Raw genomic sequence first — 26592 nt, forward strand, 5'->3', positions numbered from 1 at the left:
TTGACCAGGGCCACACCGCGGCCCTCATTCTCCTGGACCTCTCCGCAGCTTTTGACACAGTATCGCGCGGCATACTGACCACCAGACTCCACAACGCAGGGTTCCAGGAAACCGCCCTCAACTGGATCCACTCTTTCCTCTCCAACAGAACTCAGAGAGTTAGGCTCCCTCCTTTTCTCTCCGAACCCACGGACATCATCTGCGGAGTCCCCCAAGGCTCCTCCCTGAGCCCCACCCTGTTCAACATCTACATGGCCCACCTCGCCATGATCACAGGACCCCTCACCTGCGAGAACTCCACTGGCTCCCCGTCGAGAAGAGGGTCACCTACAAACTACTCACACACACCTACAAAGCTCTCATCATCGGACCCAACTACCTCAATGACAGAATGAGTTTCCACACACCCACAAGGAACCTCCGTTCAGCGGACCTTGCCCTGGCAGAGGTCCCCCGCATCCGCCGAGCCAGATCAGGAGGAAGAACTTTCTCCTACACCGCTGCCACAGCTTGGAACTCTCTCCCGGGCCCAAATCATCTTGGTGGCTCTGGCTTGGGCACGAAGGTACTGGTATCCCGAGCTACTCAGTATGCCCATCAATCCCCCGATACGACTGCCTCTTCAGGAGGACCTTCTGTCGCAGCAGCAGGGGACAGTCCTCCACCCGAACCTGTCCAGCCTCCACCTCCATGCATGGAGATTGAGTGGCGACAGTTGATGCCATTTGACTTGCCTCCTGAAGTCTGTGATGTCATTCTGGCAGCCAGGCGTCCCTCCACAAAGACGTTATACGCCTGCCGGTGGAACAAATTTGTGGCATGGTGCACAGCAAAGGCTGTGGATCCCCTTTCTGCCCCTCTTTCTGAGGTTCACCTCTTTCTTCTTTCTTTAGCCCAGCAGGGCTCTGCTCTGGGCACCTTGAAGGGTTATCTTGCTGCAATCTCTGCTTTCTTAAGGCTTCCTGATCAGCCTTCTCTTTTCAAGTCCCCTGTTGTTTCATGTTTTCTCAAGGGCATTACTCATATGTTCCCTCCTGTTCCATTCGTAATGCCTCAGTGAGACTTGAACCTTGTTCTCACTTTTCTGATGTGCGCACCCTTGGAGCCCCTTCACAACTGTCCCATTCGTCTACTGACTCTGAAAACTGCCTTCCTGGTGGCTATCACCTCCGCTAGGCGGGTGAGTGAGCTCCAGGCTCTGTCAGCTAAGCCTCCCTTCATTTCGGTTCATCCGGATAAGGTTGTCCTACGGACACATCCTTCTTTTCTTCCTAAAGTCGCGACTCCCTTTCACATCGGGCAATCTGTCACGCTGCCCACCTTCTTTCCTTCCGCATCCTTCAAAAGATGAAGAGAGGCTCCACCGTCTGGACCCAAAACGTGCACTGTCCTTTTATTTGGACCGCACAAAACAGTTCTGGGTGGACGACCAACTTTTTGTTGGATATGTAGGTGCTAAGAAGGGTAAAGCTGTGCACAAACGGACCATCTCGCGATGGGTTGTGTTGTGTAATAAACTCTGCTATTCCTTGGCGAAAAAGGTCCCTCCTGTTGGGCTGAGAGCCTATTCCACCCGGGCCACAGCGGCGACGACTGCCCTGGGACGGGGAGTCCCCTTGCAGGACATCTGTCAGGCGGCGACGTGGGCTTCACTGCACACGTTCGCCAAGCACTATTGCCTGGACAGCCAAGTCCGGAGAGATGGCAGCTTTGGCCGTTCTGTTCTTCAGGACTTTCTGGTGTGATCTTGGTTCGCAGACCCACCTCCGGGGTTGGTATTGCTGGGGTATCCATTTCTAAGGTGAGGAATCTAACTAACGTGTTTCTTTCAGATGAACAAGTTACTTACCTTCGGTAACGATGTATCTGTAAAACATTAGTTAGTTAGATTCCTCACCGACCCACCCAGCCTCCCCGTTCTGCGAACCGACATCTAGGGTTAAGTTTCTCCCTTTCAGGGCCCTAGATTTTTTTGGCACCAGTGTCGGTCTCTTGCACGGCTCAGCGTCCCTGGCGCGGAAAGCTATGTATAAGAACTGATGTCAGCGCGCGAGGGCTGCGTCTAAGTACTCCGTCATTCCGGCGCACGACGCCGACGACTGACGCGGAGCCGCAGACGACGCCTACCGACGCGCAAGGGAAGGGGTATTGCTGCAAAAATCTTTCCAGATCCAGCCTGACGCCTGGGGATATTCTAAGGTGAGGAATCAAACTAACTAATGTTTCTTACAGATACATCGTTACCGAAGGTAAGTAACTTGTTCATTAGGTTTGTAAGTCTCCACTGGCGTACTCTGTCTAGCTTTGAAAGCCACATATGGTGTGCTACAGGTCTGACATTTATGAGTAACTGGAGCATTAAAGTGAGTGAGGAGAAGGATTCAAAATGTGGATATTAAAAATGTGTTGCAGCCTTGCATTGAAAGCCAATATATAGAGATATAGATGTATAGCTATCTAGGTATATACTAGAAAAAAACTAATGTTGAAGGGACGTTCTAGTTGGGTGAAAATGTTAGTTACATTGTTATATGTTCTATGGCATCATAAATAACATCACTGATGTCTGAAATGGCCCTGCAGCCCACCCATTGTGGGCAGCTAGCCCTCCCTCACGTGGAGGACATCCCACAGATTCCTACCCCACATTAGCCTCTTGTTTCATTTTTATTCCCTGGTACCTCAGGGGTCTCGAGAGATCGTAATTGCCCAAAAGATAATTTTTTTTCTGTTCCTGGGAAGGACCCCCTCCCTAAGGGCTAAGAGGTCAGGGTATCCCTATCCTGCCACCTTATACCTTCTCTTTACTGTAAACTCAGAACTCTAGGATCAAGTCCTGTAATAGAAACCCCAACATTTGTCTTCATGTTGCAGGCTTAGAAAAATCTACTCGACCACTTGCAATAGCAAGTCAGATTTCATCAGGACAAGTTATTTTTAGGGCCTACTCACCCTTTCTGAGGTGAGAGCTCAAGCTGACAAAGAACAGGTGTTCTATTCGTTCAGAAAGTGGGTGAACAATGAAGATGCCTTAAATCTTTACCGTGTCACATTTGCTGTGCCTTCAAAGACAGATCGAATGTCAGCTTTGTTCTCTTACAAATTCTTCTTATTTTATCCTGGAGATTATTTACTTTTCTTTCTCTGACTGCAAAGTTTGAGGATTTTGTAAACTGAATCCTCACAATCGTGCTGGTGTACAGGGAGTATGAAATGAAAGGCTTAAACGTGTCCTTTTTTCCCTAACACACAACATTTAAATAACTGTAGAAATATATCAGCAGGTAGGAAACAAATTTCTTTTGTTGTAATTCTAAGGTCTGATGGAAACAAAGATGTTCATAGAATCAAAACAGAGCATATTAGTTGGTGATTTGCAAATGATAGATATTTGCTCAAGCCTGGTATCTACACATTATTGTTTGTACACTATATAGTTGAATCGGGAAAACTGCATTTCAGAGCGAACTTTGTTGCCATTTCAGTGAAAAATATGTGTCCTTCAAATGACTGTGCACTGCCAAAATAATGCTTTAGTCATCTGTTTATTAAAAGTGAGAGTTTTGAAACATGAACTGAGAAACATTCCTGCCCCACCATTATGACAGTGCTATTAGTGAAAAAAGATGTTCCTTTATATTACACAAAAACCTCACTCTCTGATTTAATATACAGTTTTTTAACGCAGCCATGTTTCAACCCCTCTACTTATTCCAATATACTACACACTTTGCACTGAGATCTGCAGCCCTCTCTATTCAACGTGGCTGGAGATTCCTTTCTGGCCTACATTTGGATGAGTGCTTTTGGTATAGATTGCCATTAAACTAAGTTAATTTTGAATATCAATCTCTTAGATCACTGCGCTATTTGTTGCACATCCGGTATTCTAGCTCCTTGAAAAGAGTAAGTAGATGTGCCATACTGACTTGAGAAGCTTAGGGACATGCCTCCCTTAAGTACATACTCTTCTCATGACCAACTTTCATCCCTTCATGGTTCAGCCGTCCCTACTATTAGCGTAAGCTGGCCATCTTATTTCATGTCATCATGGACACTGTTCGCAGTCCTGGTCTTTAAACATACAAGATATTGCTGTAAGTTGTTGGTGTGATTGTTTAAGTGAAAGCAAACCAAAACGACTACACTCTTGAGTGTCTTAGGGTGTTACAGGAAAACCGAGGACCGGGAACATGGTGTCTCCGAGGTCATGGAGCATGGTGACTACCCTGTCTATTGTAGTCCTCTGAAGTATCGTTCTATGAATATTAAAAACCCTCACCAGAATCCGATACCCATATATCTGAACATCAAGATCTTCTTGTCACTAAGCTTACATGTTCCCTGCCAAGAACCACAACTGTATAGAAGACCCATTTATCCCCCTGCTGTGAAACTTTGTTCACCATCTATACCGTTTTGAAAACACTGACCGTTCACAGTTCAACTTGAAATGGCCGATCATTTAAGACTACCATATCAACAATGAGCCTCATCCAAGCTGGACAGGAAGTTGAGAAGCCAGCTTGAACGTTTCTCAAGACTTGTACCCTGCCCCACCTCATCAACCTTCTGATTTGAGCTTTTTTCCCAGCTCCTCCACTTTCTTTTTGTCCCATCTGATGTTCCAGACAAACCCATACTTCACTGCTACTCAGATTTGCCTCTGGCTCAGTATTTTAATCATTAACTCAACCTGGTACATGTATGTTGGGCTACACTGCTCTATCCAGCACATCCCCTCCTGTCTCCGTTCAACCTTACAATGCTGTCACTTCTCTCCCCTCATTCGAACCACCATTTTATTTAATTGATACAGTTTAGAAAAAATGTATAGATAGATTAAAGATACTCCTGTTTTCTAAGGAAAGGAAAACAAGCATGGCACGCCAAAAGTGGATCCCAAAAGTGTTTATTCTGAGTAAGCGCTTGTCAATGCGTTTTGGTTGCCGCTTGCAACCTTGATCACGATCAGCGGTCAAGTACTCGTGGGCTAGCAAGTCACATTTTTTTTCCCCCCTAAATAAGCAACTCTGTCTGGTCGAATATATAACCTAATTCACTTTGCACTTCACCATGTGAAAATTCCCTGCTCAGGGTTTGACACAGCCTGCTAACCAACATTCAACGTTTCTGTAATCCCCGTAGATTTAAAGGTTTAATTTACACATGTGCGCGAGGAGATTTATGTGAATTATCATAGTGTAGTTTATACATAGGAACATGTGTACAATATGCGTGCCTTTGTATATCTGCGGAACATATTTCCGCTGCTCTCCCCATACTTTACTGTATAAAATTGCACACCGGACCATGAACTCTAAAGGGAAATTGCAACTAATTAACTGGTTTGGTATCAGCTGCTTTCAGTAACCTTTTCTTTGGTGGAACAGGCTGTAATCTTTTTAAAGCAAGTGTATTTTTGAAACTTTATGCAGAAAAAATTAACCTTGCGAAAACTAGGAAAACATTTGTGTGACTTTATTTTTCACTGAAGTATAAATACTATTTTTAAATGCCATTGTTAGATGTATGAAGCGATGAGCCAAGCTCATCTTGCATATTTTACGAGCACATTGTGGTAAAAAAACTCTTGCTGTTTGCTACAGTTCTATGGTGATGTGGTCGCACGGTAGAGGAAAGCTGACACTTTGGCTGCCAAAGAAACATACAAGAAATTCAAAAACTTGGAATTTAAAAGAAATTGGGAAAGTAAAATAGTTGTGCTCAAAAAGTAACATGTTGGAGTAAGGGGGTCCCTCAGATCTACTCATTCTCTATCATTTATGCAACTTTATGGATGTAAAATTATGTATGAGGTGAAGAACCCCCTTCTGTACATTTTAATAATATTGTAAGTCACTGCTCTGACCAAATATGGCCGAGTCCCTTTTTAAGGTCATGGAACTCTGAGGTGACTTGCAGTATCTTCATAATGTACAGCAGTGGGCACTTTATACAGAGATTGCAGACTTCCTTGATTTAGAATTGGTTAAGTCCATGTGGCTTCACTGCTATTTTATTTATTATTTTAATTTATAGGGCGCAACAGCTACCCAAAAAGGGTTTCCCGGCGCCAAGCGGACTAGGTGTAGCTAATAGAAGGCAGTAATAGAAGGAGTTACTGGTTAAATAACCAGGTCTTGAGTGATCTTCGGAAGCGTGTGTAAACAGTCTCTTTGCGTATGGCGAGAGGAAGGGTGTTCCACAGTGATGGACCTAGGTAAGTGAAAGATCTTCCCACTCCCCCCCCCCCCCCCCCCCCCCCCATCCTGGATAGTTTGAACCTAGGTACTGTGAAATATCAGAGAGTGGTAGATCGTGGATGGCGAGTGGGGGCATAGGGACGGACAAGAGAGTTAAGATACTGTGGTGCCGTTCCCATTTTGATCTTGAACATATAGCTCAGGGTTTTAAACTTAATGCGGGTCTCCACCCTGAGCCAGTGTAGGTTACGGAGGTACCCAGATATCGGGGTGGCTTTGGGAACCTTGCAAAGTAATCTTGCTGCAGTGTTCTGTACTAACTGCAGTCTTCGAGTCACTGCTTTGTTTGAGCCAAGGTAAAGGATGTTTCCATAGTCCAGCCGAGAGGTGATCAGGGCATGGACCACTGTTTTCTGGGTGTCATCTGGGAGCATCCAGATGATCTTCCTGAGCCATTTCAAGATGGTAAAGCAGATGGCTGTGACCTTTACTGCCTGATGGTGCATGGTTAGAGAGTCATCGATAGTTAACCCCAAATTACGGACATGACTGGAGGGTTTGGGGAGGGTGCCCATCTCAGCAGGCCAATGTAGTGGGCCCCACAGATCTTTTTGCCTGGGATGAGGACTTCCGTCTTATCACCATTTAACTTCAGGTGATTGCGGTTCATCCATGTAGCAATTTTCCCTAGGCCTGTCTGAAGAAGGGATGTAGAGCCGGGGTCAGTACTGGAGAGGGAAAAGATGATCTGGGAATCGTCTGCATACGTAAAAAGAGTTAGGCCTGCTTGTTCTGCTATGTCTGCTAGGGGCCTGACATAAATTGAAAAGAAGAGGACTAAGGATGGAGCCCTGGGGCACACCATAGGGTGATTGGTAAATGTTGGAAGTGTCTGTGACCGAGAAGATCTGGAAAGTGCGAATGGTTAAAAAAGAAGTAATACAGTCCAAGGCTGGATCACAGATGCCCAAAGACTTCAGTGTGTTGATTAGGACTGAATGGGAGATAGTGTCGAATGCCGCACTAAGGTCTAACAGTATCAGTGGGACTGTGTCCCCAGTGTCGAGATGATGGCGCAACTTCTCTGTGACCCCCAACAGTGTGGTTTCCGTGGAGAATCCGGTTCGAAAGCCGGATTGAGAGGGGTGGAGGATTTTGTGAGTTTCGACAAACAGAGAGATGGGAGTGAATGTGTGTCTCAAGAATTTTGGAGAAGGCAGGCAGGAGTGAGATGGGTCTATAATTAGAGAGGACACTAGGGTCGGCAGAGGGCTTTTTCAGGTGAGGGGTTACCATGGCGTGTTTCCAATGCCCAGGGACTGTGGATTCGAGCGGGGAAGAATTTAGAGCATTCAGGATGACGGACAGATGAGAGAGGTCCAGCTGTTTTAGTGTGGAGATTGGCAGGGGATACTTCGGGGAACCGAATTTGACCTTTCCAAGGATGGTTATCAAGGAGTCTAGGTCAAGAGGTGGCCAAGAGACTAGCTGTGGAACCGTTTGGGGAGGGACAGTGAGGTGTGGTAAGGGTAAGGTCTGGGGTAAGATGATGGATTGAGACACTGGGGTTTTGCTTATATGCGAGTTAGCAATTTCAAAATAAATTTTCTCTATTTTTTGCGTGAAAAATTGGGCAAGATTGTCACATTGACCTTTATTTAAAGGCAGAGGTTTTGCTTGGGTCTCAGAGCCGGCAAGCTCTTTAACTAGGCCAAAAAGTGTTCTTGAACAGTTAGTGGCATCCGAGATGGTTTTGGACACAAAGCTAGCCCTAGCGGAGTTACAGTTGTGGTATAATTTTAATGCTTTTTTGTAGACAACTTTGGAATCAGGTGTGTAGTCTCTCCTCCATCTCCGTTCCAAGGCTTTACACTTAGATTTCTCAGCCTTTAGAGCTTCGTCAAACCAAGGGGCTGGAGGTCGGTGGTTATTTATTTTTTTATTTTTGAGGGGTAGGCAAGAGTATCTAAAAGCCAATCGTATATGTTTCCTGAACGTACTTCAACTGTAGAATCGGATGTGGGTGGGTTGGCGCATAAGAGCTTGTTGAGGACACCAATATTCAGTTGTTGCCAGTCTCTTTTGGGGACCTTGAGGGAAGGGAAAAAAAGGGGTAGGGCAGGAAAGGGGCGTTAGGCAGAATTTGGATATAAAGTGATCTGACCAGCATATGGGTGTTTCCGGGGCACAGTGGATGTGAGGAAGGCCCAAAAAGATTGGGTCAAGCAGGTGGCCGGCACTATGAGTGGGGCCTGTATTTAGTAGGTTAATATTCATAGCTGCGAGGTCAGAAATGAAGTTGCTGCAGGTAGAATTAAGGGGATCGTCAAGCTGTAGGTTTAGGTCGCCTAGAACTGAGAAATTCTTGGAATTTAAATGGAAAGGGGTTATGAGGTTGGGAAAGGATGAAGCCCAGTTGGTTGGGGGTCCTGGCGGGCGGTAGACTAAAACGCCGGAAAGTGTGAAATTGGGGTTGAGGGATATTTTAAATAGGGCGGCTTCGCAGTTGGGAAAGTCTAACGGATCAAATTTGCATTGAAAAAGATTTTTAAAGATGATGGCTATCCCCACCCCCCCACACTTTTTGTCACTCTGTCCTTCCTGACGATGGCATAATTGGGAGGTAGTGCTGCTGCCACATCAGGGCCGGCACTCTCATGGAGCCAGGTCTCTGTGAGGAACAAAGCGTCAGGTTGTTCGTCTAGAAGAAGGTCAAGGATCTCCATTTTATGCTTGGGGAGTGATCGGCAATTTAGACTGAGGAACGTAAAATCTTTGGGCCGGACTAACGAGTGAGGGTAGGATTCAGTACCAGGAAAGGTGAGGCGGAGGGACTGTGAAGTGACAGGGGCAAAGTTTCAGCAGGGACAGACCTTCACAGCTAGGCTGTCAGCAGTGAACCAGGTGCATTTTGGGTTAACTGGGGGGCGGAGAGCTAGGAGTTGTTTAGAAGAGAGATTCAGCCGATTTATGCACTTTTGACCGGGGTCGTGGCCCCTGGCCCCGTTTGGGCGCGTCCGCTGCGGGAGAAGTGGCATTGGATTTAAGTAGAGGAGCTCTAGGTCACGTGACCGTCAGAGCGCCGCCTCCCCCAAGCCTGAGCAGATGATAGCAATCAAGGAAAGCGTGCACACGCCCACACCCTCCACAAAAATCAGGGTAGAAGCCCTGCGGTGGACCGAGGTGAGAGCGTGAATTACCACAAAGTGCAAATAAAATGCTGAGTGAAGTATGAGGTTATATTAAAAAACAAAGGACAGAGATTTGTTTTGTTTTTTTAAATCGCCACGGTGAGAAAAGGTGTCACAGCCCTGTCCAAGGTACGCTTGCCTCAGCAATTACAGGTCCAAGTTTGGAACCACCGAGATTTGAAGAGTCTCATGGTGGTGGAAAGAAACCAAATGCTGGGTATTGTTTCTTCCCAACTCTTGTGCACCTTTGCTGGTGTCGTCTCCTGCGGTTCTTATTGGTGTGAGGATGGCATATGATGTATTTCCTTTCTAGAGAATTGGTTTGTTCTTGTGGGTGTGCTGGATTTTATTATTTTCCTTCATTTTCCCTTTTGGATGACTGTTCATTGGTAAATCTGGTCTTATTCTGCTGGAGCTTTCCTTTTAAACTCTCGAGTGTCTGCAGCAGTGCCAGAATCTCCATTCATTTGCAGAAGAAAACCGAGTCAATGTAATAAACAAGAGTTTTACTGTTTTAGATGCTTATCTCTATAATGCTTAATGCAAGGCGATGCTAGCAGTGTTTTTCATACAGCTGATATTGTACTTATCTGTGAAGTTTGGTGTTGAGAGTGGTAACACTATCATGTGTTTTTTGTTTCTTTTATCTCTTCCCACAATAGGAAATGGGTTTGTGAACGCTCGAGCATCTCCTGGCTTACTAGGAAGCACAGGTGGCAACGGGATGGGCAAGGTGATGCCGTCCAAGTCGCCACCACCACCGGGAGGAAGTCTCAACATGAACAGTCGTAAGCCGGATCTCCGCGTGGTCATCCCGCCTTCCAGCAAGGGCATGATGCCCCCACTGGTGAGTCAGGATCCCTCTGCGTTGAACAAGTTTCATGAATGTTTTTATGAATGTCAAATTAGCCCATATGGAAATCAAAGAATTCCTGACAAGCGAGGTCCTCTTCATCAGCTTTTAAGGTTAGCGGAAGGATCAGTCGAATGTCTGACAGAGGCCTGTCTGGACATCTGATCTTCTGGTAAGCAGTCTTCCTCTGTTCATTAAGTTGTTCTATTATAGAGGAGGGAGGGATGGAGAGACAAGGACAGTACTTCTCCCAGGCATGATTCCCACATAATAAGTACTGTTTGTGTTTAAATCATTAAGTTGCTTTCCGCTGTATGTAGATGCTTACTGCTTGAGGTAGTTTAGGTTTCACCTGGTACAACTAGGCCTGTTGCAGATTAGTCTGAATGAAATCTTTTTTGCTTTGGAATATCCTGAAAAGGCAGGTGAAGGTCAGCATGTGATGAGCACTTGCGTCAATCGATCCTTTCCATTGATGCCTTGGTTCATGAGTGTTATTAATCCAGCTCCATCTTTACCATGCACTTCCCTCCCCCATTCACCTTCTCGCTAGCCGGCTGAATGGTAGCAGTTTGATTTGATTAGTTACTTGTTAAGCGCTCGAATGCCGTGGTGTCTTGGCGCTGATTGAGGTACATGGTACTAGAGAGCTATAAATGAAACTGTTAGATCGTAGAAAATAACCAAGCTTTCAGCTCCTTCCTAAACATAAAAAGGTTAGGTTGGAGTTGAAGTATGGACGGCATCTGATTCCAAAGATTGGCCGCACAGAATGACAAAGTACGGCCCCCCCCACCTTGTCTTATGAATTTTTGGAATACAGATAAGGCCCATCGTTGTGGATCTAAGCGTTCTGATGGAAGAGTACCTGGAGAACAGCTTCTGTATATCCCCGGAGATTCCTCTGTAGAGGGCGTTGTGCACCAAGCAAAGGGACATAAAATCGGCTCTCTGCTGGACTGGGAGCCAGTGTAAAGTCCTGATGGCATCCGAGGTGGGGCGACCTTTAGGGATGTGCAGGAGCAGTCTGGCTGCAGCGTTCTGCAGGGACTGCAACTTCCTCCTCTGCGCCTTATCAATTCCCACAAAGAGCGCGTTGCAGTAATCTAACTTGGAAAGAAAGAGTGTCACTACAACGGTCTTTTGGAGTTCATGTGCAATGAAAGGAAAGATTTTCCTCAAGATTTTCAAAAGGAAAAAACAAGAGGAGTTCCGATGGTTTACTTGGGCGGAGAAGTTGAGTTGATCATCAAAGATCACAGACAAATTCCTAACTTTGGTGACAGGGCGAGAGCAATCTCCCACCTCTGTTGGCCACCAGCAGCTGTTCCATAAGGCAGGTCCCTTGCCAAACTCGAGGACCTGTTTTGTCAGTATTTATCTTCAAAAAGTTTTGGCTGATCCAGATCATGATGTCTTTCAGACCGGCATGAAAACTGCTGGCCACCCTCTCTGGTTGTTTAGATACTGATATCGTGAGCTGTGACTCATTGGCATACATGATCAAGGAAAAGCCATGTTTCCTGACAAGATTGGACAGCGGGGATACGTATATGTTGAAAAGAGTTGGTGACAAGGCAGATCCTTGCGGAAAGTCTCAGACTGTAGATTCTCCCAGTGAATGTTCTGCTCCCTGTCTTCTAGAAAAGAAGAGAGGAGGGTCAGAGCGGTATCCTCTATTCCCTCATCCCTCTGCACCAATACCGTGTGGTTCACGGTATCGAATGCAGCTGATAGGTCTAAGAGGATGAGGACCCCCCCTTCAACTATCTTCTGAATCCCCTCAGCAGCTAATATTAGGGCTGTCTCAGTCGAATGGCGGGGCCTAAAACCATGCTGCGTCGGGTCCAGCAGATTGTTCTCTTCTAGGTGTTGTATTAGCTCCTTGTGAATGGCTTTTTCTAGGATTTTTGCTGTCATCGGCAACCTAGAAATCGGCCGATAATTTTTGGTCTCCATAGGATCGAGGGCTGGTTTTTAGGATTGGCCTAATACAGGCTTTTTTCCAAGCGCTGGGCTATAGGCTGGTATCTAAGACCTGGTTCAGAAGAGGGGTAAGATGTATACTGATAGTCTTAGATACTAGTTGAAATATAGCTGGAGGACAGGGGTAATTCGGGGAACCCGATTTTGTTGATAGTATGAGCTTATGGATCTCCTCCAAGGATAGTGCCCTAAAGCGTGAGAGCCTACAGTGTGCTGCTCAGGCTTCTATGGTTGGAGTGTTGCTGCCAGACATAGCAGTAGCGGAGTTTAAAAGATTATAGATCAATTGCACTTTACTCTGAAAGAAGGTTGCCATTTCATTACAAAAAGCTTGATCTGGTCTGAACTGAGCGGTATGCTGTGGTTTAACTAATGTATGAACGGTTTTAAAAAGTTCCTTAGAGGAATTTCTGGCATCCCCAATTTTAGCAGTAAAATACGCCCGCTTGGCTTCAATGATGGCCTTCTTGTATTTTTCTAGGTTTGCATTGTAAGCTGCCTAATGCTTAGAACTGTAGTCGGTCCTCCAGGTCCGTTCACTTCTTCTACAGTTCATCTTTTCGCGTTTAAGGTCAGGACTGTGCCAAGGTGCAGTTGCTGAGACTCTTAACTATTTTATTTGTTTCGGGAGCAATGCCATTTACAGCTAGCCATGATCCAGTTATTGAACTGGTCAGCTGCTATATCATTGGCCCTGACCAAGGTGGGCTGACCAGAGTTCAGAGCCTGTTCCAAATCACCCCCTTGTATCTTATTCCATTGCCGGACCCTCTCCTTGATAGCATGGATGGAAATCGAATGGCTAGGCTTAATTTTAGTTACCTCAAAGTATATGGCCCTGTGATCAGTCCAGGGTAGAGGTATAATCTTAGTCATAGTTATTTCTGGGTCGTTTGTAAAAATCCGTATGGCTTGCCGAGTGCGTGGGTTCAGACACTAATTGGGTAAGACCATACTCTGCTAGATTATCCAAGAGTCTCGCTGTATCTTGGTTACTCCCTAACTCAAGATGATAATTAAAATCACCAAGAATGGTAAGTGAGTCGGAGTCCAAGCTTAGTTCTAGGAAATTCAGGTGGGATTGCGAGAAAGCAGTTCTAGGCCCCGGGGGCCGATAAACAAGAAGACCTTGAAACGTAGCACAATCGTTTAGTTTTAAGGAGAAATGTAACGCCTCTTTAGGGAGCGGCGTGAAGGCCTCGAAATGCAGTTTTAGGTGATCTCGGTAGATCAGGGCTATACCCCCTCCTATACCCTCCGTCCTATCCTGTTTTGCCACTGCATATCCCGGGGGAAGGGCCAAATTCCAGTCCGGGTCTGAGCTTGCATCTGTCCAAGTCTCTGTCAGAAAAACGAGGTCCGGCTTATCTAACTGTAAGAGACATTCAAATTGAAACTTATGTTTTACAAGTGATCGAGTATTTAATAACGGACAGGGTTTGTTTTTGTACTTGTTTATCAGCTTTGCTCATCTGACCACAGTTTGTACCCGCCTTAAGCTGGGGAGGTTGCCTGAAGTCCTGGGCTTCCTTGCATTTTAAATTGGCCTTATTCCCCATGTGTATTGTATAGAAGTCCCTGCCCACGGCAATGGTTGGTGGAGTAAAGCAAAATCCAGTAAAGCAGTCGGTGGTTGAATGAAGATCGTAAGCCCATGGCCTTCTTTTTAGCATGAGAATAAATGGTTTTCCATCTTCTCAGCTGCTCCTTCAGTCATCCTCGTCCTATTTGGAGTGATCTTGGCGCAAGGGACATGTTACCACCATAAGCATGCCTTCAGGAAGGTTGGCTTCATGACAAATATTCGACATAAGTGCTTAACATACTTTTACAGACAAATAATCCCAGAGCAAGAGTAGTTATGGCTACACATGGCCACACAAGTGCTAGTCTCCTATGCTAGTTATATTTTTTCTGTATATATATGTGTATGTGCAAAAGTCAATTCACAATTTACGTCATCGAATGCCCATGCAAACTGAAATACGTGGGCAGCACCACTTGTGAACTGAAAATCTTATTTTAGAACATACACGAGCAGTAACAAATAAGGATGCCACCAATGCTGTGGCCAAACATATGGAACAAACGCACACAAATGATTGGAAACTCCTGAAATTTTATGGCATTGAATCAATTCCACTAACCATCAGAGGTGGCAATAGAGAGAAAACTTTACGCCAAAAAGAGTCTCGCTACATTATCAAACTCAGGACATTAACACCTCATGGCCTTAATCAAAGCGAGGAACTATACAGCCACCTTTGAAGCGAACTGATCTCTAATTTCTGGATTCTTTTTAGGTCTCTTGTGCAGCCTAAATGTTTTGAACATTTATTGATACATATATAAAAAAAAAAATGTAACTCTTAATTGTAAAGACATTACTTTGTTGCCTTATTTCTGTCCCGTAATAACGTATTGGTGCCAAATTGCAATCTTACTAGGACACAATAGCCCGATGTATACGCATAATCTCAACACCCCACTGGAGGGGTATGCACAAAGCAGTTGTGGCATCAAAAAGATTTTGTGGAATATTTTTTCTAAAATGTGACATTATTGTGGTATTATGGTTTGCAATCTCGTACAGAGTTCTGTTCATACAGATTGCACATGTAATTCATTTTATTTAAATTGATTGATTTCAATGTAATTAAGGAAAGAGAAAAATTATTTTATTTTGTGAACCACAACTCCCACAATGCTCTTGTGATCACATGACAGGAAGTGTCTTAGACTGAGAATACCTTTATATGTGTGAGCAAGGTGGGGCCACAGTATCGTGATCAAGGTCTTGAGGCAAGACCGAAACGCGTTGATTTTCTTTGGATTTGTTGCAATTACCAATGGGCTAAATTGAAATAAAAGGACATTATTCAATTTTTGCGGAGTGCGACCCTATTTTCTCCCTTCTGAGAGAGTTGGATATATATATATATATATATATATATATATATATATAGAGAGAGAGAGAGACACAGAGAGAGAGAGAGACACAGAGAGAGAGAGAGAGAGACACAGAGAGAGAGAGAGAGAGACACAGAGAGAGAGAGACACACAGAGAGAGAGAGAGACACAGAGAGAGAGAGAGAGAGACACAGAGAGAGAGACACAGACACAGAGAGAGAGAGAGACACAGACACAGACACAGAGAGAGAGAGACACAGACACAGAGAGAGAGACACACAGAGACACAGACACAGAGAGAGATAGACACAGACACAGAGAGAGATAGACACAGACACAGAGAGAGAGACACAGACACAGACACACACAGACACACACAGACAGAGAGAGAGATAGACACAGACACACACAGACAGAGAGAGAGATAGACACAGACACACACAGACAGAGAGAGAGATAGACACACACAGAGAGAGACACACAGACACACACAGAGAGAGAGACACAGACAGAGAGAGACACAGACACAGAGAGACATGTAGAGAGAGAGAGACAGACAGAGAGAGACACAGAGAGAGACAGACACAGATAGACACACAGAGAGATAGACACAGAGAGAGATAGACACAGATAGACACAGACACAGAGAGAGATGGACACAGAGAGAGATGGACACAGAGAGATGGACACAGAGAGAGATGGACACAGAGAGAGATGGACACAGAGAGAGATGGACACAGAGAGAGATGGACACAGAGAGAGATGGACACAGAGAGAGATGGACACAGAGAGAGATGGACACAGAGAGAGATGGACACAGAGAGAGATGGACACAGAGAGAGATGGACACAGAGAGAGATGGACACAGAGAGAGATGGACACAGAGAGAGATGGACACAGAGAGAGATGGACACAGAGAGAGAGGGACACAGAGAGAGAGGGACACAGAGAGAGAGGGACACAGAGAGAGAGGGACACAGAGAGAGAGGGACACAGAGAGAGAGGGACACAGAGAGAGAGGGACACAGAGAGAGAGGGACACAGAGAGAGAGGGACACAGAGAGAGAGGGACACAGAGAGAGAGGGACACACAGAGAGAGACAAACACCGAGATACACAGAGATACACAGACAGAGATACACAGACAGAGATACACAGACAGAGATACACAGACAGAGATACACAGACAGAGATACACAGACAGAGATACACAGACAGAGATACACAGACAGAGATACACAGACAGAGATACACAGACAGAGATACACAGACAGAGATACACAGACAGAGATACACAGACAGAGATACACAGACAGAGATACACAGACAGAGATACACAGACAGAGATACACAGACAGAGATACACAGACAGAGATACACAGACAGAGATACACAGACAGAGATACACAGACACAGAGATACACAGACACAGAGATACACAGACACAGAGATACACAGACACAGAGATACACAGACACAGAGATACACAGACACAGAGATACACAGACACAGAGATACACAGACACAGAGATACACAGACACAGAGATACACAGACACAGAGATACACAGACACAGAGATACACAGACACAGAGATACACAGACACAGAGATACACAGACACAGAGATACACAGACACAGAGAGAGAGACACACAGACACAGAGAGAGAGAGAGACACACAGACACAGAGAGAGAGAGAGACACACAGACACAGAGAGAGAGAGAGACACACAGACACAGAGAGAGAGAGAGACACACAGACACAGAGAGAGAGAGAGACACACAGACACAGAGAGAGAGAGACACAGACACAGATAGACAGAGAGAGAGAGAGAGACAGACACAGATAGACAGAGAGAGAGAGAGAGACAGACACAGATAGACAGAGAGAGAGACACAGACACAGATAGACAGAGAGAGAGAGAGACACAGACACAGATAGACAGAGAGAGAGAGAGACACAGACACAGATAGACAGAGAGAGAGAGAGACACAGACACAGATAGACAGAGAGAGAGAGAGACACAGACACAGATAGACAGAGAGAGAGAGAGACACAGACACAGATAGACAGAGAGAGAGAGAGACACAGACACAGATAGACAGAGAGAGAGACACACAGACACAGAGAGAGAGAGAGACACACAGACACAGAGAGAGAGAGAGACACACAGACACAGAGAGAGAGAGAGACACACAGACACAGAGAGAGAGAGAGACACACAGACACAGAGAGAGAGAGAGAGACACACAGACACAGAGAGAGAGAGAGAGAGAGAGAGAGAGAGACAGACACAGATAGAGAGAGAGAGAGAGAGAGAGACAGACACAGATAGAGAGAGAGAGAGAGAGAGAGACAGACACAGATAGAGAGAGAGAGAGAGAGAGAGACAGACACAGATAGAGAGAGAGAGAGAGAGAGAGAGAGAGAGAGAGAGAGAGAGAGAGAGAGAGAGAGAGACAGACACAGATAGAGAGAGAGAGAGAGAGAGAGAGACACAGACAATTCCATAGTTGTTGATTATCCTGACATTCAGGTGTAGATCCTTGGACCCGGAATCTGTTGGACAAATCTGCTTTCCCACATTGGCAATGATAGCATAGTGTTTAAAAAACAAATATGTATCACAGGGGAACGATGAACAAATACATAGTGTGCATTTGATAGAACCCTAAATATTTATTTTTTGGCTACTAATAAGGTAGATTAATATTCTACCAACCTTTAGTAATGTGGGGGCCATTAGCCTGTAGCTGCTGTTCATCAAAACTTACAGGAAGCCTTTGGGCACCAATGAGAGTACACATTTTCCATTGCTTATTACCATAAAAGTGAGCAGAGAGACTGAGGTCCTAGTATTAGGTGAAAATTACCAAAAAGACGCAGAAAGTTATTAAAACTTAGTGCCAGGAATAGTCATTAAATATTCGACCCTAGCACTTTCCCTGCTTCCTCTGCGACTTTGGCTTAGGCTGAAATAGTTGGTGAAAATTAAGGGCATCTTTCGTAGCCGAAGAGACTGCTTCTATCATTTGACTAATCGAGAGAGAGCTGCAGCAAGCATCACACCAATAAGTAAACAGACTCCAGTACAAGCACAGTATGTAATAACATTAGTATTCTGTGCCTTGTAATTAAATTGAAACTCACACTATGTATGTAGCTGGTGGAAAAAAAAATAGAAAAGAAACCAGAAATACAGGAGGGACTGCAAAGCACTCTAGTATCTGAAAGAAACACGTTAGTTAGATTCCTCACCTTAGAATATCCCCAGGCGTCAGACTGGATCCGGAAGATTTTTCGTCAGCAATACCCCTTGCGCGTCGCTAGGCGTCGTCTGCGGCTCCGCGTCCGTCGTCGGCGTCGTGCGCCGGGATGACGTCGTCGGAGTACTTAGACGCCGCCCTCGCGCGCTGACGTCAGTTCTTCTTTTTTCCGCGCCAGTAAGCGCAGATCCGGGAGAGCTACCCCTTTTAGTCTTTTTTGACTAAATCTTTTTGATCATTTTTGATCCTTGTCTGTCGACATCTGGTGCCGGTAGGATGCCTGGGTTCAAGGCTTGTGAAGATTGTCATCGACTGATGTCGGTGACCGATCACCACCGCCGGTGCCTCTACTGCTTAGGCCTCGACCACGACGCGGAGTCGTGCAACGACTGTCAGGCCCTGACTTCGAAGGCTAGGCGGGAGCGGTCCCGCAAGCTTCTGGAGCTTCGCCACTCGGCTCCGCGTCGTGCGCGATCCCGGTCCAGGAGGAGGTCCAAGGATCGCTCGCGGAGCCCTAGCCGACGCCACCATCGCTCGTCGGGCTCCAAGTCGTCGGGTAAGTCTAAACACTCTAAGAAGTCGAAGCGGCGACATCGCTCTTCGGACTCCCCTCGCCGGTCGCGCGACTCGGCCGAGGGTCCAAGTGGTTCCACCCCCGCGGCTCCGGCGGAGCCGCAGGTGCCGCGTCCGCCCCCATACCTTCCGGTCCCTGGGGCTGACGCGGCGCCGGCGGAGATCAGTGCCTTCCTCTCGGCCATGAGGAGCCTGGCCCCGCCGTCGACGCCCGCTGGCGCGCCTTCGGGCCCCGCGGACTCGACTGGGCGACCTCGCGTGCCGGCGGCTCCGGCCCCGGCGCCGTCGACGACTCCGGTCTCGACGCCGCAGGTCCCCGCGGGGCCCTTGCCTGGGCCCCAGTCGACGCCGGTTGACCTTGTCACTCCTCCACCGGCGCCGACGCCTGAACCACCGACGCCGTCACCGGCGCCGCCGACGCCGACGCCTGTGACGCCGACGCCCCGGTTTAGCCCTCATCCGGACCCGACGCCGGCACGGCGTCCGCCGACGCCGCATCCGACGCCGCTTGAGACCTACCATCTCTACAGTCCGGTTCCGATCATTCCTCCTGTTTATCAGGAATCGGAAGAAGGGGGCGACTGGGAGGGGTTCGAGGACCCTCTGGCTGTTCAGTCACAGCTTTCTCAGGACTGGGCGGATGAACTGGGGGAGGCCAGCGGACTGGACACCTCGCCAGACGCTGGATTCACTTCTCCTCCGACCGTGGCTTCGGAGGAGGGTGCAGCATTTTCTGTGGTGCTGCGCAAGGCGGCTGAGGCCCTTGGGCTCGAGTTGCCTGCCGTGGCTGTGAGGACCAACATCCTCACTGAGGTGCTTCAAACCTCAGCAAGCTCCACTGAGCCTCTGCTGCCGTTCAACGAGGCCCTCACTGACGTTCTGCAGGGCACCTGGTCCAAGCCCTCCACAGTTCCTCCTGTGGATAGGAACGTTGCCAGGCGCCACCGCCCTGCTCCGGGCGACCCCAGTTTCCTGTCCCAACACCCCACCCCCGAGAGTCTGGTTATCCAGGCCTCTACTTCCCAGTCCTCCTTCCCGACCGCTCCGCCGGACCGGGATTCCAAGAGACTCGAGCAGTTTGGCAAGAAACTGTTCTCGTCCCTTAGTTTGGGCCTGCGGTCCTTAAATACCGCCTGTCTCTTGGACCGTTATTCCCATTCCCTGTGGGATACGGTGGAGGGCGTGCTGCCCCTGTGTCCGGAGGAGGTCCGGACGCGTCTTACCCAGGCTTTGGCCGATGGGAGGGATGCAGCACGGCACGCCATAAGATGTGGGCTTGACACCACGGACTCGCTAGGTCGGGCGATTTCCACCACGGTGGCGCTCCGCCGCCACGCCTGGATGCGGTCCACGTCATTTTCCGGGGATGTCCAGAACACCCTCATGGACATGCCCTTTGATGGCACTCGCCTGTTTGGTGAGAAGGCGGACAGTGCGCTGAACCGTTTTAAGGACTCCCGGGCTACGGCCAAGTCCTTGGGCCTCTCGGCTCCGCGGGCGCACACCTCCGCTTTTCGCCCCTTTCGTGGCCAAGGAAGGGGCGCCTCCTCACGTCCGCAAAGCCACCAGCCGCAGAACCAACCTGCGCGCGGTCGCGGACGTGGCTTCCGCCGTGGCGGAAATGGAGGACGACGTGGTCAGCCCACATCCACCCCGGCAGCATCCGCCTCAAAGCCTTCCTAGTCCGAGCTTTCAGGCCCATACCACGCCAGTGGGCGGCAGGGTTCGCCATCACCTGCTCCACTGGCGGTCCATAACATCGGACAGGTGGGTGCTGCAAATCGTCCGAAGGGGCTACTCCCTCCCCTTCGAGACGACCCCTCCAGCCATGCCACCACAGCACCACCGTATCTCGGGGGATCATTTGGATCTTCTCCGCGAGGAAGTTTCGGCTCTCTTGGCCAAGGGGGCCGTCGAGCGCGTTCCGGGTCCAGAAGTAGGTCGTGGTTGTTATTCCCACTACTTTCTGGTTCCCAAGAAGGGCAAGGGGGGCCTGCGCCCTATCTTGGACCTCCGGAACGTCAATGCCTTCCTCCGAAAGGAAAGGTTCAAGATGCTAACGTTGGCTCAGGTTTTAGCTGCCCTAGACCCTGGAGACTGGATGGTAGCGTTGGACTTGCAGGACGCATATTTCCATATCCCCGTCCTGCCGGCCCACCGGCGTTACCTGCGGTTCACGGTGGGCCAAGAGCACTTTCAGTTTACCGTGCTCCCCTTCGGCCTCACCAGTGCCCCTCGGGTGTTCACGAAAGTGATGGCGGTGGTCGCAGCTCATCTGCGCAGATCAGGGGTCCCTGTCTTCCCCTATCTCGACGACTGGTTGTTGAAGGCGGGCTCGCCCCAGGCAGTCGTCTCCCACCTCCAGACTACGGCGGATCTCCTGCATTTGCTGGGGTTTTCCATCAACGTGCCGAAGTCACACTTGAGTCCCTCTCAGAAGCTCCTCTTCATCGGAGCGGTTCTCGATTCGGCGCAGTTCCGGGTCCATCCTCCGGAACAGCGGGTCCGGGATATACAGGCCCTGATTCCCATCTTTCGGCCTCTATCCCGGGTTTCGGTCAGGCTAGTGTTGCGGCTTCTGGGGCTGATGGCCTCCTGCATCCTACTAGTGCATCACGCCAGGCGGCGCATGCGGGCTCTGCAGTGGGACCTGAAGTTTCAGTGGGCCCAGCATCACGGCAACCTGTCCGACCATGTCTTGATCTCGGAGGGTACTGCACAGCAGTTGCAGTGGTGGCTCACGGACCGCGAGTGGGTCAAGGGCAAGAGCCTCTCCCTTCCCCAACCGGAGCATGTCGTAGTGACGGATGCGTCCCTCCTGGGATGGGGTGGCCATATGGGAGAGGCGGAGATCAGAGGCCTCTGGTCTCCGGCGGAGTCTCGTCTCCACATCAACCTGTTGGAGTTGAGAGCGATCCGGCTTGCACTGAAAGCCTTCCTTCCCTCTGTCAGGGGAAGTGTCGTGCAGGTGTTCACGGACAACACCACCGCCATGTGGTACTGCAACAAACAGGGCGGGGTGGGGTCGTGGACCCTTTGTCAGGAGGCTCTGCGCCTCTGGACATGGCTGGAACACCAGGGCGTCACCCTGGTGGTTCAACATCTGGCGGGCTCTCTGAACGCCAGAGCAGACGAACTCAGCCGCCGGTGCATGATGGATCACGAATGGCGTCTGAACTCCGAAGTGGTGCAAGGCCTCTTTCAGCAGTGGGGAGAGCCTTGGTTAGATCTATTCGCCACCGAAGAGAACGCGCAATGTCAGCAGTTCTGCGCGTTGGAATTTCCAAGGCGGCACTCGCTCGGCGACGCTTTTCGTCACGAGTGGAGTTGCGGTCTGTTGTACGCCTTTCCGCCTATACCACTTCTGCCCAGAGTGCTGAAGAAGATCCGGCGCGACCGGGCCCAAGTCATCTTGGTGGCTCCGGATTGGGCACGAAGATACTGGTATCCCGAGCTACTCAGTCTGTTGACCGATCCCCCGATACGTCTGCCCCTTCGGGAGGATCTTCTGTCGCAGCAGCAGGGGACGGTCCTCCACCCGAACCTGTCCAGCCTCCACCTCCATGCGTGGAGATTGAGCGGCGGCAGTTGATGCCATTTGACTTGCCTCCTGAAGTCTGTGATATCATTCTGGCAGCCAGGCGTCCCTCCACAAAGTCGGTATACGCCTGCCGGTGGAACAAATTTGTGGCATGGTGCACAGCAAAGGCTGTGGATCCCCTTTCCGCCCCTCTTTCTGAGGTTCTCCTCTTTCTTCTTTCTCTGGCCCGGCAGGGCTCTGCCCTGGGCACCCTGAAAGGTTATCTTGCTGCCATCTCCGCCTTCTTGCGGCTTCCTGATCAGCCTTCTCTTTTCAAGTCCCCTGTGGTTACACGCTTTCTCAAAGGCATTACACACACGTTCCCTCCTGTCCCTTTTGTAATGCCTCAGTGGGACTTGAATCTGGTTTTGACATTCCTGATGTGCGCTCCCTTCGAGCCTCTTCACAATTGCCCTCTTCGTCTTCTAACTCTAAAGACTGCTTTTCTGGTAGCCATCACCTCGGCTAGACGGGTGAGTGAGCTCCAGGCTTTATCTTCAAAGCCTCCTTTTCTATCTGTTCATCCAGACAAGGTTGTCCTTCGGCCTCGTCCCTCCTTTCTTCCTAAAGTGGTGACCCCATTTCACCTTGGGCAGTCTGTCACCTTGCCCACCTTCTTTCCGCCTCCGCATCCTTCCAAAGAGGAAGAGAGGCTCCACCGTCTGGACCCAAAACGTGCGCTCTCCTTTTATCTGGACCGCACCAAACAGTTCCGGGTGGACGACCAGCTTTTTGTTGGGTACGTGGGCGCTAAGAAGGGGAAAGCTGTGCACAAACGAACCATCTCTCGGTGGGTCGTTTTGTGTATAAAAATCTGCTATTCCTTGGCTAAAAAGGACCCTCCTGTTGGGCTGCGCGCCCATTCTACTCGGGCCACAGCGGCTACTACTGCTTTGGGACGGGGTGTCCCTTTGCAGGACATCTGTCAGGCGGCAACGTGGGCTTCGCTACACACGTTTGCCAGGCATTATTGCCTTGACAGCCAAGTCCGGAGGGATGGCTTCTTTGGCCGTTCTGTCCTCCAGGACTTTCTGGTGTGATCTTGGTTCGCAGACCCACCACCGGGGATGGTATTGCTTGGGTATCTATTCTAAGGTGAGGAATCTAGCTAACGTGTTTCTTTCAGATGAACAAGTTACTAACCTTCGGTAACGATGTATCTGTAAGAAACATTAGTTAGTTAGATTCCTCACCGACCCACCCATCCTCCCCGTTCTGCGAACTGACATCTAGGGTTAAGGTTGTCCTTTCAGGCCCCTAGATTTTATTTTTGGCACCAGTGTCGGTCTTTGCATGGCTCTGCGTTCCTGGCGCGGAAGGCTATGTACAAGAACTGACGTCAGCGCGCGAGAGCGGCGTCTAAGTACTCCGACGACGTCATCCCGGCGCACGACGCCGACGACGGACGTGGAGTCGCAGACGACGCCTAGCGACGCGCAAGGGGTATTGCTGACGAAAAATCTTCCGGATCCAGTCTGACGCCTGGGGATATTCTAAGGTGAGGAATCTAACTAACTAATGTTTCTTACAGATACATCGTTACCGAAGGTTAGTAACTTGTTCGTTAAGACGAGAACCCTCACTCACCCAAAAGGTGACATGCTTCATCATTGGGTCCCCTCTTTACACTGGGACCTCACGGTACCAGTGTGGGCTACAACTCTCTTGCAAGAGAGGAGCGGGGTTGTCACTAATTCTGCAGATATTATTTCTTATGTGGAGAGGGAGGGGCAGAGTACAAAAACAGAAAATAGAGTGGGTTAAAACTATCTGTTGGTGGGCAAAATAAACTTTAATTCTGGTGCCCCCAATGGATAGAGCTAAAAAACAAGCTAAGTGAAAATTGATATGGATATTCCCTTCATTTAATAATGGTCAACATGTTTCAACCTTTTTTTTGTGTGGAGTTTTTATAGCGCGAACTAAACCCGGAGGTTTCTGATCGCTTTACATGAGCACTAGTTACCTTACAGACGGGTTCATTTTTTATTTTTTTAGGCACGGGGAGATCAAGTGATTTGCCCAGAATTACAGAATGTTTAGCATCCCTGCCAAGACTCGAACCCGGTTCCCCAGCTCTGAGGTCAACCGCCCAAACCATTAGGCCACATTCTCTCCCTTCCTTGACTACGAGAGCGTGGCATTCCTCAGGACCAAGATCTAAAGTCACTCTGCTTAATAATTAAAGATACAAAAAAGGGACAATACTTTCACGGTATTGGTCAGTTTCGTTCCATCATCCTCGGGTATGATCCACCAGAATCAACTACAATGTATCAAGTCTACTCAACCTTCATCGGTCCCTTCAGAGCAAATCTAAGCTAAAAAGTCTCAGAACGCTGCATCGCATGAAAGGCCGGCGTGAGGCCTTGTAATTAAATGCTATCTCCTCCTCTAAGGGAATAATACCATTAAAACCACTTTTTTTAATATATATATCTCTTCAAAAAGGAATTGTGCATACATTCATTGACACCATTTCATAGTGCAAAAACTTCAGTTCTGCAAGCAGTTCTGCAAGCAGTTTGGTGCACATTTGTGTCCTTTTGTTCTGTAACTAGGTTCACATCAAATGGTTCATTTTACAATGTACATCACCGGTATTCAAGCTAGTGTCTACATAGCTAGAATATGACTAAGTGATTGGTTTCCCCATTGAATGTGTCCGTTGCATGAAGCCAGGATATTGTCTTTCACTGGTGGCACATCGCCTCTGTCACCCCAGGGTCAAGTTCCGGAGGGTAAGGTACATTATTCACTGATTTTTAGCATGCCCATAAGTGTGTGTGGGGGGGGGGCGGGGGGGTGAGGTGAGAGGGAGAGAGATCAGGGGGTCGTTATTGTCTTTTTGCCGCACTATAATGCTGAAGCTGTGTTTTAGTAATCTGTCTCCCTCTTGTTTGCGATCACAGACGGAGGAGGATGAGCTAGACTTGGTGAGTCCGAGGTCCTACCTCATGAGCATGATGATGTAGTTCACGTTTTGCATATTACAACACTTCACTGCACGGTAGACATTTAAATTCGTGGTTACTGTGCATGCACTCACTGAACCAGAACACGATCCTCAAATTTGCCGTTGACATTCAGTTTGAGGAAAAAATATTTTCCACCACTGCAAGCCATTGCCCATGATAAGACATTGGTAACACTTCCAAGAAGAGACTAAATTCCTTTTTGTCATGTTTTTCTTTATTTTCAATTGATGACTTCATTCTCGGAGTTCCTCCCATTGTGTGAGCAGGGCAGTGAATGTCTCCTTCTCTCGAGGCGGTTACATCAGCCCTGGTGAGGTCACCTTCTTTCAGGAGCCCGGTTCAGTCCTTGCTGTGCTCCGCCGCGGTCTCAAACCACAAGGGCCTTTTCCTGTTTACTGGCCCGCTGCACCGCAGCAGGCCGGCGAGTCGTGCGAACGGCGGCGGCCATTCCCTTCCAATGACAGCACAATGTGCGCCATTTTCAAAATGTGCGCCCGCAAGCACCCTTGACCCCGAGAATCGGGTAATTATGTGAACCTGTCCTGCTCTTCCACACGGCCCCGTTCCGCAGTTGTGGCTACAGCATACATAGAAAATTCTATGAACGTAAAGTAAGCCCCCGAGGCGTGACGTCACACTTTAGTTGAAACGCTGCGTTAACTTTTCCCTATTTCGTTTTAATGTCTGTGTATAATTCTGGGCAAAGACTGCATGACGCCACGGAGCTGTATTTGCATGCTTGTTAGTGTTTGTGGCTCCTTGAATTTATGGTGTTAGGAAGCATGTGTTTTTTGTCAAGTGTGTTTTCATTTCTCAAAAATACTATTAAACAATATAAAAAAAATTGTAGCAGTTCCAAATGTAATCCTTTCCCCCCCTAATTTGTGCCACCGCTGTCTTTCGCCGCAACTTTAAATTACCAAACAAGATGGACGTAGAGCTGTTGTGTAGCGCGGAGGTTAATCCCTTGGTTACGTCACCTCATGCACATTTCATCTAGTTAACGAGGAATAATCTACCTCTGAAAAGCTCAACGTGATTCAAAGAA

At 48.3% G+C, this 26592-nt stretch overlaps 1 protein-coding gene across 10 annotated transcripts in view; it reads left to right on the forward strand.

The window, feature by feature from the left end:
* MEF2A (myocyte enhancer factor 2A) overlaps positions 1 to 26592 on the forward strand; it is a 707982-nt gene that overhangs the window by 550983 nt on the left and 130407 nt on the right. For 6 of the 10 annotated variants that reach the window (XM_085644519.1, XM_085644529.1, XM_085644522.1 and 3 more), the window contains 2 exons: positions 10060 to 10244; positions 25479 to 25502. In XM_085644519.1, coding sequence (XP_085500645.1) covers positions 10060 to 10244; positions 25479 to 25502 — 209 coding nt within the window. The remainder of the gene's footprint in view (positions 1 to 10059; positions 10245 to 25478; positions 25503 to 26592) is intronic. The other 4 variants (XM_085644526.1, XM_085644528.1, XM_085644525.1 and 1 more) reach the window with 1 other exon arrangement.

Source organism: Triturus cristatus, chromosome 3_1 (genome assembly GCF_964204655.1).
Source record: "Triturus cristatus chromosome 3_1, aTriCri1.1, whole genome shotgun sequence".
NCBI classification, from domain to species: domain Eukaryota; kingdom Metazoa; phylum Chordata; class Amphibia; order Caudata; family Salamandridae; genus Triturus; species Triturus cristatus.